Here is a 16,119-nt window from a genome sequence, read left to right as displayed (position 1 = left end):
GGGATAAAGATGGGACGGAAACTGTACTGTGGCATCTGGTAACATGGACACTTGGCTCCACATCCGGCATTATTCCTCCCCCTTCCCATTCTTTCACAAGATACCTCTGTTACCAACTCAAGAAAATACCTCCACCACACATCTGTCTTTCCTTCTGCACTGAGGAAGACTGTGGGGAAAGGACTGTGATTGCTAATGGATTGATTACTGACGGTCGTCTTGTGATCCCCAGCTGAACGGAGTGAACGTGGTGCTGGGTGTGGGAGGCCTGCCTGAGGACTGTTACCATCAGCTGAGAGGCAGAATTGGAAAGGGATGATGAATTTCTCCTGTTGGTTTTAGTTACGTTCTTTGCTCTAATAAAAGGTGATTGGGATCAGTGATTGGGGCCGCCGCAGTCTGAGAGGCTGTAAGCCCCCTGATCCCAGATTTTTAGCTCTCTTGTTTTTCTTGTCTCTTTTACCTTTTCTTATTCATCTCTGGGTGCCTCGTTCTCAGGACCTGTCACTATAGTTAATACCAACAGAAGACAAGTAACAATAGACTGGTTTTTGTACTTATAAATTTTTATACTTATAATAAGAGCAAAACCACCTGGATTTATATATTTATTGTTTAGCTCATGATTAACATTTGCTTTTTACAGCAGATATAACTTATGTGACTTTGACCAATATATTTATTGCTGCCTACTGTTAGTTTACACCTCTGAGATCAGCACCTTGTTTCCCCACTTCGTCCAAATGCACTGGGTGGTGTTGGTCTGCTTCTGGCTCCAACAAGCAGTACTCAGATCTGGCCAAAGTCATGATGAGTCACTCAGGAGCAGGCAATCAAGGGTCCAGAGATGCAGAGGCACTTGTGGGAACTGTTGAGAAGCAGGCACACATGCTTCTCTACTGAATACAGACCTCACAGAATGGAAGCCAGGAGCTGCGAGAATGAGATGATCCTACTAACCTAGCTTCAGTCTCTAGATCCAACCATGCTTGCAAGTCTATAAATTATTCCTAGATCTGGCAGATACAGAACTTATACATTTTTTTAGCTAAAGTATCTGGAGTAGTTCACATGCAACTGAGAGAGTCCTAACTGATCCAGTATATCCATAATTTCTGTTACGAGAATTTGCAGTCTTTCCAAAAGAAATGGATCACAAAGATTTTGATATGATATGTTGATCTTTCCAAATGATAAATTCTCTGTCCTTTTATTTTTATAGCATTTTACTAAAATATTTACTCTTAAATATTTGCTTTACATTTATACATAAAATCACATTTACCTAAAAATTATAAGCAGGATTTATTTAAAAAAGTCTCTGAAGCGTGTTAAGTAGGAATACTCTTTTTTGCCTCATCTACAGTTTTAACTGCTTTCACCCTCTGCAAGGCTCCTCCTCGAACAGGCAGCTTTTTAAGAGCAATATCTGTGTCAGCCAGGGGTCCGCCCAGTAATCGGACAGGAGTGCTTTCCACTGTCACTACTCGGCCAGAGGGAACCTAAAAAAGCAAAAGATAAATACCTAAGTAAGTCTACAGATACAATTTTCCCATGAAGGGAAAACCCATTCATCCTTTAGCTTACTTTGAAAAAATTACACAATGTAAATATAAGTAATTTTTCTCAAATGGCATGGGGATGAAGAGATGGTGGCAAGGGAGGGACAGGGATGAAAAAGGAATTAAGATGTGTTGTGTACCTGGACCAACCCCCAGCACGGAACCCAATCATTATATACTGCAAACATGCCGAGTAACTAGGAAGGCAGCAGGGCAGAACGGAAAGAGAACTCTGGAGCTAGGAAAAGTGGGTTTCAGTTCTACTCCTGCTTACCTCCTTTGTAACCAACAGAGGGCGCCAGGAACGCCGGCTACGGCCGCTCCTCTCTAGACAGAGATGGAGACACACACACTAGTGTTTCTGGACAGACAGAGACTATTGATGGCGGAGATTTCCTAGGGACCTGGCGGGAATGCTCCGCTCTAAACCAGCGCTGGGCAACAGGGGCGGAGGGGAGATCGTACCCTGGAGATAAATATACCTTAACAATGGGAAACCACAGTAAGGAGAAAAAGTACAACACGAAATTCCCATAGACATATCAGTTCTGGGACCTACATGTATTTATCTATTAAGAAAAAGAAGTGGAGGAAGTCTTACCGTTGTGTTAAGGCCTTTAATAACTGTCGGGTGAGAAACTGCATTTTGTGGTCGCTCATTATACTTAGAGGACTCTATCGCCTTTTCCTGAAGCCTTTTTGCTTTCTGAAAAAATTTTCAGTTAGAAAGAAAATAATACTAAGTGCTATTAAATCACTAACCATGGTACTTATACTGAAAATACAAAGTACATTTAATTATGTTTGGCTTATTCTTTGGCTGTGTATTACAAGGTCCCACGACCTGCCTTTAGTCATTCAGGTGCTTACTCATTAATGTAAATCGGGTTCTTTGTGCATTGAAGAAAACACCAGGCACCTGAAAACATTCTGGTGATTTCCAGAGGTACCGGTCATATTTGACAAAGGAGTAAAGCAAGTACTGAGGAAATCAGATTTCATTTTTTAGCACATAATTTAATAAGCTACTAAATTCATATCAGGCTATGCATGTTTCAAAATGTGTTGCATAAATTAAATACTAATTCAATACACTTAAATGTGTTGACTATTTGGAATAATATAAATTATATCATTCATTGCTGGGCGTGGTGGTGCATGCCTGTAATCCCAGCACTGGGGGGGCTGAGGCAGGAGGATTGTTGTGAGTTTGAGGCCAGCCTGGGTTACAAAGTGAGCTCAAGGCCAGCCTGAACTGCATAGTGAGACCCTGTCTCAAAAAGACCAAAAAAAAGTATATAAAAAATTATATCATTCATTGTAGTTATAGTCAAGTTCACTACTTGAGGCACTGAATAGGTAAAATGTAGGTAACAAATGCTCTACAAGGAAGGGACTTCTCATTAACTATGCCTTAAAGATACAAGCAGTTATGAGGACGCTTTGTGAGTACAGTTGGAAGGAACGTCCAGGAAAAAGGGGGTTACCTGGTACCCCAAGTGGCCTTGTTCTTAGGTCCGCTACCTTAATATGGTTCTTTTATTTTTGTGGACTAACTTAACATTTACCAATCTCAAATCTGGAGGAAGAATTGTAACATTAAGTAAACAACCATCTAAAGTAGTAATGGAAAAGGTGTGTGAAAGTAGTAAAGGAAAAGTAATGAGATTTTGGAAATCCACAGCGGTTCTCACAAATTTAAAGTCAATAATTAGCGTATGAACTTTTAGGCTGGTTTCTAGCTTCTAGCAGAAGCAGATTTTCATTTTTTCCAAAGAGGCATTTACCTTAAATTCTCATTTAAACTTTGTTTCTTTTGGTAGTTAAAGAGGGGAAAGCCTTTGGGGCTTCTTACAGAAAAGAAATGACAGAATAAGAAGGTGTTCTACAGAAAGGTCATCAGAAAACTAAACGAATATCCATGTCTGAAAAAAAAAATCTGTCCTTAAGATACTCGTTGTTTGTTGTATATATTGTAATAGCTTTAAAAATCTTACCTTTAATGTTTTAGCATTTGATGTTCTAGCCAAGAAATTTTCCCATGATTTATTAGCCAGTTCTCTTTGCTTGTGTGAGGTTTGTATCTGACAGGAGAAAGATAAGCAAGGATTTCAGTTTCTATGAAAGAATAGCGAAGGGCCTTTTAAAGGCCGTGCCTACTCTTCACTAAGGTAAAATTTATGACTAAGTAGCAAAAGGATTGGAGTATTCATAGAACTTAACTTAAAAACACAAAAAACTTCAAATAAAAAATCCTTCACTCACAGGGCTAAGATCTGAACTACTTTCCACGAGAGGTGATGCAAAACTGCTATTTTAACAATGATAAACTTTCTCTGCAAGATGGGACTGCTTTGCATGATTACTATCTGTGAAGACGGACTATAATCCAGAGGAAACTAAATACACGATGTAAAGAGAAAATTCACAGGAGAACATAAAGACATTCCTGCCGACCACTAATAATGAGGTTAGGTAAAATTATATTGGTGAAAGTACTTCTAATTTATGACTGCAACAAGACAGGCAGTTCTGTGAGAACGCTGAGTTTGTTGTAACCCAATCTGGAGAAGCAACTGTGAACAAACCGTGCAGCAAGCTAAGCACACACCCGAGGACGCAGCCCTTGGTCAGTGTGTTCAGGTGTGGAGTCACTGCCACAGAGTGATGAGCGCGTAGTAGAATATTAACTTTTGACCTTGCAAGCCACTCACAAGAACTGTACATTCTTCACTAGATGATCTAACCGCTTGTCATGTCTTAAAGACACAACACCACAAGTCTCTTTTAAGGATAAGCAAATACGTTTCATGCTGATCGATTCCTTTGATCATTGACCCTACTTAGCCCATACATATTCGTTAGTTAATTTTACTCAGGAGGGCTGTTTTTAACAACACCAAGAGCACTGTCCCTTGACTATTGGTAAATTCTTTTTACCACCTGTGGCACTGGCCTGTCACATGCAGTGCCACTGAGCTTAAATTATGTACCTAAGAATATCTAATTAAACAACTGCTAGACAGGTGGGATCAGGGCTATGCTAAGGAGTCATCCATAAAAATCAACACTACTTAGTTAACACAGTACAGAAAACATTCTTCTATTCAGAAGAGTAATACGAGGCTGCATAAATTCCAACTGTACTGCCCCATGTAAGAGCCAACTAAGGGATTCAATGGCAGCATTCATTTCACCTCTCACTGAAAACAGTTTAAAGCAACAGGTTGTATGAAATGGAATGGAATTCACAGATTGACACAGTTCCTACTAGACTGTAGCTATAAACACTGCAGAGTCTGTATAAAAAATTAAGCAACAGAAAACACTTTGAAGAGTTTAACATATTCATTTGTAGTCAATAAAGGATTACAAAGCAGAAGTTGGGGATCTACATCATTTTTGTATCTCTGGATAAGTTAATTTAAATAGCCACTTAATTTAATTGCTCAAAAAACAAATGACGCATTCAGTTAATTGCCCTTGTAAAGTTTTAAGAAACTGGTTATTATCTTCCTGACCAAGTTTTCCAGTTGGCGAAAGTGAGAGACTAGTTTACCTCTGAGGTTACAGAATGGATGCTCGTGGTAAGGGTTTTGGCACTGAGATGAGGATGATCTGATGATTTATAAGCCCACAAGCGGCGTGCCAGTACGCATGAAGTTACACATATCATTACTGATAAACTGTCAGGCAGAATCTGGGAAATGAATGCATTTAAACAGACCACAAGTTTTGGGAGCTTGTTTTGGCATTTCAAAACATGGAGGTGTCTCAGGTATTGTTTTACCTTTTAAAAATATGGCAGTAGAAATCAAATTATAATGTCACAGAACAGCTTTGAAAACAGTAATTGAATCTTGAACTTTTTTTTTTTTCTTTCTTTTTGTCTTTTTGAGACAAGATCTCGCTATGCAGCTCAGGCTGGCCTTAAGCTCACTTTGTAGACCGAGTTGGGCTCGAACTCGCAACAATCCTCCTGCCTCAGCCTCCCGAGTGCTGGGATTACAGGCGTGCGCCACCACGCCTGGCGAATCTTAAACTTTTAACTCCCTGATTTCTTCTAAAACTGCACAGAAACACTGAAAATAACTATGAGAGAAAAGCAAAAGAACCCACAAGACAAACACATGTACGGATCACTTTGTCTCATCTATACATTGACATTAGTATCTTGTGCCTCCAGGGCATCTGCGCCTTACTTTCGTGTACACTTTCTGTTCGTTTTGCACATCATGGCGCACTTGGCTTTCGATCATCTCACTTTGCAGAGAAGCAACCATCTTGCCAATATTTTCTGAGGCTGTTGTAATAGTTTCCAAAATTCTTTTATCTGAAGTGACTGGTCTTAGGTTTTCCAGTTTTATTTCTTCATATATTTCATTCCATATCTCACCGATCTATTGTAATAAAATGTAACAAAGTCAAATTGGGTATGGGTCACTCTTGTTAACCCTTGATGCCTTCCTTCTTAGGAATCAGTTAACAGGATATGGATTGCCAGCTACATTCGAGTATTCACAAACAATTTACCAAATGTTTCTGAATGAGTCCATGTGTTCATGGCTAACAGACCTCAGCTCACTGCCCTCTGGTAGTTACATTGTTTTCTCAGCAGCAGGAACTGCTGATTTAGTCTCATCTTTTTGAACTACTGCTGTTTCCTCCCTAAGGTCCTGTACTGAAGACAGGGTCAAGGTCAGTGTGTAGGACAATAAATATGGGTTCCCGCGACCCTAGCACACAGTCACTCCTAGAAACAGGGCCCTGCCACTTACCTGGTTGCTAAGGCAAATTGTAACTGAATCTCCATCTTTTAACTCTGTGTATCACACCAAAGGTGGCCACTCATATGTGGGGTTGTCTAGAAATTAATTAATGTGCTATAGCAGGTTTAAAACTGGAGAAAAATTTATGTATTTTACATAGGTATTAAATTTGATTTTGTTTTCATTTGAAATTAGGGGCTTATGCATTTACAACATTCAGATACATACTGTGTTTCCCCCAAAACGAGACCTAACTGGAAAATAAATCAGCCTTGAAAACTAGAGAATAAAATGCCAGCCTCAATCAGCCTGTCTTTGTCTTACCTGCCTTACAGAGTAATCACTGAGCAAGAGAAATAGTGCTGGCAAATATAATTATTCACTGATGAAAATATAACCAGTGAAGTAGGCTTCCTAATATATTTTAATTGATCATGCTTTAAAGTAATAATATAGAAATACTTGGATAAATATCAATACTTGATTTTAGTAAATAGTAACATTTAATTCTAACTCATTGCTCTCGAAAGAGAAGAATTTTTATTTAAAAATTTGTTAGGCTTCTGAATAGCTCATTCAATAATACTTATTTTATTTTATAACCTAATGTTGGATGAAATCCTACTTCACAAACAACACCCAGTTAATTAATGTTTACAAATGTAGATGGAAAATGGAGAATAAAAACTATGTAACATGTGGATGACTGCTCACAGCTCTGAATAAATCTTTGTTTCTCAATTTAGTTTTGTTATAATAGATTTTAATAACATTATTAAGCAAAACTGTTAACAAAATCATTAAAATGGTACTTACTTTAAAATCAAGATATCTATGTATGATACAGAGGGTGACAAAATCCTCAGCAGACAGGCCAGGTAAGTTTTCAAAATCTAAATAAGGTTTATAAATAGAGAGTTACTTAAACAGAGCAAGTGATCAAGAAGCATATAATTAAAAACAAACGTAAACGGTTGTCTTGGTTACTTTTTTCTCGTTGCTGAGACAAAATACCCAACACCCAAAATGAAGGAAGGAAAGGTTTATTTAGCTCACAGTTTGTGGAGGTTTCAGTCCATACTTGGCTGGCTCCGAGGCAGAAGATAGCAAAGCAACAAGAGCAAAGGGGGGAATGGCAGCCGAACAGCAAACAGCCAGAGCAAACCCGGAGGAAATGCCGGCAAGCAGCTTTTTTTTCCCTGCCTTACTTTGTAAACAGGGTACCCCCACCTAAGGGGCGTGTAGCTCTCACATAATCTCCATGCCCTCCTCTTCCACAGGCTCAGGATGTATACAAAGTAAGTGTTCTGGCTTCCTGCTGAGTTACTTAGCCAAACCTCTAGACTCCCCAAGTTGACACAATGTTTCAACCATGACAACGGTTCTTTTTACTTTCATCTCAATTTATGAAATAGCTGCTTGTGTGAGAGTCACTGCCTCCTGTAAAGGTCATCCTCATCCAGTTATAACTGCAGACACCACTGTTTCTGTGTCCAGGGAGACAGTGATATTTAACTTTCAGAAGGTGGAGAGTGAGGACTCCCTTCATAGGAAGCAAATACTTAAAGAAAGCTAGCAAAGGCTCAGAATGCAAATTGCTTAAGGCTGATCATCTGAACTAACTGCCCTTCATCCCAGCTGCACACTGGAATTGGCTGGGAAACTTGTAAAAATACAGATGCTGGGGCTGCACGTCCAGAAATTCTGATTTATTTGGTCTTTGGCGCACTCTGGGCATTGGGGTATCAAGGGATCACACATTTGTCCACACAAACGGACTTTTATTCAGGTTTGAAAAGTGGACTCCAAAACAAAATCACTGTCCAGTGATGCTCAGCCATACAGGGAAGCGCTTATGGATTTGAGGAGTAGCTGCTTACCTAGTTTGCCCAGCACAGCATAAATTTTTGCTCTGATATTCTCAGCAACATCCATAACCGCAATAGAGGGGCAGTTAGCAGGCAGAGGTGTGGTTTTTTGCTCTTCTTGAAAACTAGTAAACAGAGGTTTCTTTGTATCTAGTCATTGGATATCACAAAAGCATGGAAGGAATAGATAAAAACTAGAGTAAGTAAACACTTAATTTTGAAACTTTAGTCTACAGGACAGAAAAATATTTAAAAACATTACAAAACAAATTACAAGAGTGCAATAGTACCTTAGACATAGTTACTTTTTTGAAAGTATAATCAGGAAATTCTTCTCTTCAGCAAAACTTAAAGCTTTCATTTTTATTGTTTATACAAAATATAAAATTATTTTTAGAAGGGGACTTTTTATGTAAGTGATTTGTACAACTTTGAGATCCAGAAACTGAATAGTGTCAGATTAATTTTGTAGTTTTTGTGTTGTTTTGATTTTGTCTTGTTCTGTTAGTTTTTTAAATTTTTAACATACAAAAAAGTAATGTAACTCCTTTTCTTTGGTATCTAAACATTGTTATAAATATAAAACATATTTTGTGATGGTATAGATAAAAATAACCAAGGCATGGTAGCACATGTCTGTAATCCCAGCATTCTGGAAGGCTAAGGCAAGAGAATCCCAAGTTTGGGCCCAGCCTGGCCAATTTAGTGACTTAAAGAGGCCCTGCCTAAAAAAAAAAAAAAAAATGCGATGAGAATATAGGTCAGTGAGAAGGCCCTGGGCTGAATTTCCAGGATCGGCAAACAAGCAAACAAAAAATTTCAACTAATAAAAATGCACTGAAGATAGAAATCATCAGAGGCAGAAGCATTTTCATTTAAAAATAAATAACACTGATATTTTTGACAAATTAAAATTAGAATCTTAAAAGGCTTAAGAGATTTAATGTAGCATTATAGAACACATAAATGAACAATATATTGTGATACTATAAACCTCATGGGAGTATGGTAATTAAAATCTATGAATCTTTGTTTTATTTTTACTTAGGAAACTGTTTATAAATTGTGTATATATTAAGGTACAAAATGTTATGAAGCACTCTATCAGTATCCCTAAAATTTATTGGTAAACAGAATAATACTAAATCTCTTTGTAAAAGCAGGAAACCTAAGAAAATTTCATTAGAAAGTGCTGTTAAATTTTTAGTTAAAATGTAGCCAAATATCATGTTTTTAAAACATTCCATAAAAAATATAAACCTGCCATTGATTTTCTCAATTTTCTTCTAGTCACTGAGAACTTATATTAAAAACTTTTTTTTAATTTCAGTTTTTGGTCATACTGGGGATTGAACCCGAGGCCTTCTGCACTGAGTTACAGGGCCAGTCCCTTTTTATTTTGAGACAGGGTCTCTCTAAGTCGCTAAATTGCCCAGGATGGGCTCAAACTTGCAATCCTCTTGCCGTAGCCTTCCAGAATGCTGGGGTTACAGGCATGCACCACACTAGGCCAACCATTCAGAATGTATGATGGCAACTTCTTTGAAGCCTTGTGAAAAGAACTTTAGAAAATGGGGCGAAAATCTTTCCATTTTCCTAGTACTCTTTAAATCTCTTAAAATACACATTTGATTGCTTCTACTAACAATCCTAAATACACTTACCAATGATCTTCCCATATTTGTCACGCTTTACTCCTAGCTCTTTTTCTTCTTTTCTCCACAATTTAATTAAAAGACTAGCAGCTGTCTGATCCTTTTTCCCTCGCCAAGCATTGACATGAGCCGCAGTTTTGGGATTATCACAAAATTCAACCATTATTCCAAGTATTAAATTGCAGAATTTTTTTTGATTTAACTTTAGCAAGAAAATAGAAAAGAAATAAATTGTGATAAAAATTAAGGATGATTACTTTTCTTAAAAAAAGAGAAATACTTGTATTATCAGTAAGTTTCTTCTAGCTCTAGAATCTAAGTATAATTTGGGGACAATCTCCTGTTAAAAACAGACACCAACTGCACTAGGTATTTTTAGTTGTTGTTTTTTGTTTTTTTGTTTTTTTTCCAGTACCAGGAATCGAACTCACAACCTTGTGCTTGCCAGGCAGGCACCGTGCCACTGAGCTACATCCCCAGCCCCGGCTATTTTTAATATTAGAAATTAAAGAGATTAAAAAATATTTCTTATAATTCTTAAAGTAGTCATAAACATATATCATGATCAAAGAAGGCAATTGACTCGGTTGATTTGGAAAAGAGATTTGCAAAGATGACTGAAGATATTTTAAATGCATTTCTTTTTTAGTGCTAGGGATCACATTCAGGGCCTGTACATGCTAGGCAAGTGCTGTACCACTGAACACCCACACCCAGAAAGGTCAGAAGTGACATGGTTTGCTCTTGTGACAGGGTTTTCACATTCTGTGTTTTATTAAAATTTGAAAAAAGTCCTATTAGATACAATATGTTCATTATTAAGACAGCGAGTGATGGTATGAAGATTAAAATGTGAGATGTACTTTTGTATCTTAACAAGCATACCCATAAGTAGAGTATTCAAGCATTCAAAAAAAATCCTCTTATCATCAAGTACATTTTCTTTATTTTTCAGCAAACCAAAAAAAAATTTTTGTTCTTGAGGCAGGGTCTTGCTATGTAGTCCAGGCTGGCTGTGAACTCACTATGTAGCCCAGGCTGGTCTCAAACTTGTGATGATCCTCTTGCCTCAGCTTCCCAAGTGCTAGGATTATAGGTGCGCACCACCACACCTGGCCAGCAAACCAAAACTTAGGCACAGAAATTCCATCCAGTGCAATGGCCTTTACCTAGTCATTTTTCGATGTGAAATTTTTTGTTGATTAATTCTTGTATTGCTAATACAATACAACAGGGGAAACGTAACTTTTTTTGAACTACAAACATGATTGTTTTCCTTATATGAGATACTAATATTACCTACAAAGGATTATAATGAGTTGTATGAGACTGTCTGGCACATGGTAAGCTCTTAATAATATTCAACCAATGTTAGAAATTACTACTGTATACTTGGTAAATATTTTAGTAGAGTTTCATTTGGTTGGGTACTTCTCTTTTAGAAGGAAGAGGCAAATGCTAAAGTTGGAAGTTGATATAAAAACTTCATTAAAGCATATTTATAATTTGTAATTAGTTTTATTGGTTCATATTAAAATAATGATACAGCAATAAAACACAGTGATGTGTCAGGCATGATTTTAACCAATGTAAGTATGGATACACATGTATACATTGCACACATACACACATGTGCATGCATATACATATGTGCATGCATACACACATGTGCACACAGTATCATGCATTTAATTCTTTGCACAGTGTGATGTAGATACTGTTGTTATACTTGTTTTATAGATGATGACATAAAAAAACACTTATTAACCAATTTTATTTTAGGGACATGATGGTATGCAAATAATTTCTGCATGTTTGTTAAATCAAAGTAGGTTTATTATTAATAAAATCAAGAAAGATGGGAAACCTAAGACTGTGGCATAGCTAACACTCCTCATGAGAATCTCTCTCAAAATTTTACTACAACAAAGTTATAATTTTTCGGGGCTGGGGATTTAGGTCAGCAGCACAGTGCCTGCCTGGCAAGCGCAAGGTTGTGAGTTCGATTCCCGATACTGGAAAAAAAAATTTTTTTTTCTTCCATATCATCCTGACTTAGAATTGAGGCTAGAATTGAAGTTTATATTCTTCACACCTGCTAGATGGTGACTGCCTTTACTAAAAGGCTTAATATGCTCCCTCCCGCCCATCCTGCAGAATGGTGGTCTGTCACACATCAGGCTTCCTCAGATACCTCCATACTGTACTTTACTGTTCTCAAAGCAGTTCTTTCTAAATGCTTAGCTTTGTTTAATGAGGCCTTTAACTTTTAATATGTTGGGAAAAGCTAGAAGTTACAAAATGTCTGTGAGACGTGGTGTAGACGCACTCATTACAAACTTTCTTAGCAGGCTGATGGAAAAAACATTCTCTGCTTTCACGTATTTTGGAACACTAAGTAAACTGATTTCTTCACTAGAGGAATTTTTACAATCTTGAATAGTTCATGTTCACATTTTGTGTTTCATGAATCTCCAGGAAAGATTTTGTTTAAGACAATATATTAAACGTGACTTGGGAACATGCTTATTGACAAGATAGCGTTCTGCGGTACTCGGTTTGGAAAGGTTAAAAAGACATTGAGGGTAGGGGTACAGCTCAGGGATGGAGCACATGCTCAGGATGTGCAGTGCACTGGGTTTACGTCTCACCACCCCATTTCTTCTGGACTCACAGTTATTGCAACCATACTTACAGCTAAAACATCCAAAAGGATAAAAATGCCTTCTTTTTCAAGAAAGTAATCTTCTGAAGGATAACATCCCAAGACACAGCACCTTAAATGAAAAGAAAGTTACTCATTGACAAACATTTACTGTTAAAGTCAATGTACAGAACTTTCTTGTTTTTTTTTTTTTTTTTTTTTTTGTACTGGGAATTGAACTCAGGACCTTGTGCTTGTCAGGCAGGCACTTGCGCCACTGAGCTATATCCCCAGCCCCTCAAAGCTTTTTTTCTATTAAGCAACTTTAAAAGACTATTTTTCTTCCTCCCTTTAAATCAAATAACTAGTGATTTTACTTGAAAAATGGAACTTTGAAGACACTTTACCAATGTGAGTTAATTTTAACTTTTTAAAAACAACCTCAATTTATTCTCCACACCTGCCTATTTTTTTCTGCAAGCGTTTTGCTTTCATGACAATAGTTATTCATAAAGCTCTCCACTAGTTGCTCTAACAGCTCTCCCCTCAAGGTTTATCTGTTTACTGTCTCTTTTTTCAGGAGGCTGATGTTCCTCCAGCATCTGACGCCTCTTGACTACATTGCATCTTTGCAGCTGGGATTATTTGCTGACGTGCCTGCTGCTGCAGGGGGCTGCTTCCACTGTCTTCCCCTGGAGGAGCGGGGGCTGAATACGCTATTGCGGGTGGCAGTGGTGGTGGTGGTGGTGTGTAATAACAAGATTAACTTCTGTTCCCCGGGGCACTGCAAGCTTGCTAGGGTCATGTCCCTACACTAAATATGATAATATGATTCCATTTTGACAGCAAGTGAACATTGTTTTTACTGTTGGTTTCATGATGGTGTGTGTGTGTGTGTGGTAGGGTGAGATTGGTGCTCAAAGGGACAAAAGCTTGGTTCTCCCAACACAGGGGATTTTAGGATTTACTCCCTCAGGGGTGACCAGACATGTAGCTGTTTAGTCTGTGAGGGTATTTTTGGATGAGAATAACTGTTGAATCTGTATAGACCTAATAAACCAGATGACCCTAATGTGGGTGTACCTTAATCCGTTGAGACTTGCACAGAATAAAGGGCTGAGGAAGTGAGAACTCCTCTGCCTGACTGCTGAGCTAGGATATAATCCTTCAGATTCCTACTTAGAAGCTGGCTCTTTTTGTGTGTATAGCCTACTTCTCAGACTGGAACTGGGACCATCAGCTCTGCTGGTCTTCAGACCTTCGGTCACAGGCTGGAACTACACCCTCTGCCCTCCTAGGCTCCAGCTTTCTGACTTATTTTCCAGGTTGGAACTTTCCAGCCTTCATAATTATGAGCCAATGTCTTAGGATAAATTTCTTTGCATACACAACCTTGTTTTTTTTCTTTTTTTTGTCTTTTTGAGACAGGGGCTCGCTATGCAGCTCAGGCTGGCCTTGAGCTCACTTTGTAGCCCAGGCTGGTCTCGAGCTCACAACAATCCTCCTCCCTCTGCCTCCCAAGTGCTGGGATTACAGGTGTGTGCTACCACGCCCAGCAACATACACAACTCTTATAGATTCTGTTTCTCTGGAGAACTTTGACAATAGCTAAATGCAAAGGATCAAGAAAAACTAAGACAATCCTGAGGAAGAATGAATAAGTTGGAGGATTATCAGATATCTAGACTTATTAAAAAGATACGACTACTAAAACAGCATAGTATTACACAGAATAGACGAGTGACCAGTAGAATAGAGCAGAGATCCTAGGCGCAGAGCCAAAGTGCAATACTATATGGGGAACAGTGGAGGACAGGGTTTCTCCTGCACTAAGACTGAATTTAAATCACAAAAACAAAGATCTAAATGTAGATGTAAGAGTGATTTCCATTTGAATAATGTACAGTGTTACCTTCCAGAAGGCAAGGGCTTCATTTTTAGACTATGGAAAGGAAAATGGCACTGGGAAGGTTATCTCTGGTATGGTTTTGGGTGAAGAAATTGGTGTCTATAGTTGTCAAGTTAATTTTCTCAGCCCGTGATTCTTCACTTAACTTGGTTATAGTAATACCTACCAAATGCTGTCCAGTGTACTAAAAAGTAGTACACTATAGCCTAAGCCACTCTGTAACTTCTTGGGGTCTGTTTTCATTACATGGAGAATTATATCTACTCCTTCAGTTCCAAAAATTTCCTGTTGAAGAAATTTATTTAAAATTATTTCTTGACACAAATATATAATCCCTTCTCTTCCCCACTTCATTCCCTAAAACTATGTATTTTTCTACCCAGAAAATATTGTTAGTACTAGTATTAGGAAAATAGCATTTTTAATACAATTTAAAAATTTTACTGATTTGTTCTCAGGAATTCATGACAAATTATTCTAAAGCTTACCATTTTAAGAGAAGGCTAATAGTATGCCTACTCCAATAGACTTGGCAATTTATAATTTTTGTTTTTTCTTTTCCTCTATTTAAAAAAGAAGTAAGACTGATTCTGTTATTGTCTTCCATGTTACAACGAATGTAGTCTAAAATCATAGTAGATGAATACTAGATGGTAGTAATTATCATAGAAAATTTTATACTTTTATAATACTTCCGAGAGAGAAATAAGTATGTGAATGGAAGCTGATTTTTTAAATAAATTATGCAAAGTTATTAAGATTTAACATTTTTCCTTCACTGACCACCTTTTTCCTTATCTTGGTCTGTTCTGGTTCCCATCAGCAAGATTATGATGGTATTTGCAGAATAGCCCAGACGCAGGGAGGTAGAATGCAAGAAATGACATCAAGGCTTACAGCTAAACCTACATTTACTCTTCCGTGCCTCTCCTTAAAATCCGTCTACTAAAGCCTTCATGATTTTATATTATTATCTTTCCAGTCCCACCTTTCTTTATTTAAATTATAAATTTTGAGACACATTTTACTATGCAGATAAAAAAGATTGAAGGGAATTGAGTTCGTGTTATGAATTTTACTTTTAGGTATGAACCTAATTGAAACACCCAAACAACATTCATAATAGTACAGTCCACTCTGGACAATTGGCAGTTTCTTATAATGATAAATATATACCTCTTTTATGTCTATAAATTCTAATCCTAGGTATTTACTCAGGAGAAATGAAAGCGTTATATCCACAAGAAGGACTAGTCCAAGAATGTTCAAGGAAGCTTTCTTCATAATTATAGCAAAGGAAGACAACCCAAGTGCTTATAATTTGCATGATGAATAAACAGATTTTGGTATATGGGCCACAAAAAGGAATTACCTAAGGATCGAGATCTATCTATCTATCTATCTATCTATCTATCTATCTATCTATCTATCATCTAGAGCCAAAACATGTATACACACACACTATAGGAAAAGAAAAATAGTACGATGTTTTTTCAACAGATGGCATTATCCTCATTTGGGGGATCCTAGAGGATGCTGTATATCACAGAAAACTCACTAGGCTGCCGGCCCTTAGAGAAGAAATTAAAGTTGCATGTGCAGCAATCTCAATGACCAAAGTTTCCCAAGCAGCAGTTTGTCATACTAATAAATGTCTGGAAGCTTATGGCACCACTTTGAGCACCTTTGCAATTGTAGAGGCCAAAGGTAAT

General features: G+C 37.6%; 1 protein-coding gene across 3 annotated transcripts in view; it reads right to left on the bottom strand.

The window, feature by feature from the left end:
- Positions 1-595: 595 nt before the first annotated feature.
- Cfap69 (cilia and flagella associated protein 69) overlaps positions 596-16,119 on the bottom strand; it is a 67,892-nt gene continuing 52,368 nt past the window's right edge. For all 3 annotated transcript variants that reach the window (XM_005387987.2, XM_005387988.2, XM_005387990.2), the window contains 9 exons: positions 14,574-14,692; positions 12,550-12,631; positions 9,864-10,056; positions 8,212-8,349; positions 7,148-7,224; positions 5,765-5,962; positions 3,560-3,646; positions 2,164-2,268; positions 596-1,502 (listed from right to left, as the gene is read on the bottom strand). In XM_005387987.2, coding sequence (XP_005388044.1) covers positions 1,332-1,502; positions 2,164-2,268; positions 3,560-3,646; positions 5,765-5,962; positions 7,148-7,224; positions 8,212-8,349; positions 9,864-10,056; positions 12,550-12,631; positions 14,574-14,692 — 1,170 coding nt within the window. In that variant the 3' untranslated portion in view covers positions 596-1,331. The remainder of the gene's footprint in view (positions 1,503-2,163; positions 2,269-3,559; positions 3,647-5,764; positions 5,963-7,147; positions 7,225-8,211; positions 8,350-9,863; positions 10,057-12,549; positions 12,632-14,573; positions 14,693-16,119) is intronic.

This window comes from Chinchilla lanigera, unplaced genomic scaffold (genome assembly GCF_000276665.1).
Source record: "Chinchilla lanigera isolate Chin_1 unplaced genomic scaffold, ChiLan1.0 scaffold00031, whole genome shotgun sequence".
NCBI lineage: Eukaryota > Metazoa > Chordata > Mammalia > Rodentia > Chinchillidae > Chinchilla > Chinchilla lanigera.
Note: the sequence above shows the minus strand (reverse complement) of the source record. Positions and strands in the feature narration are given on the sequence as shown.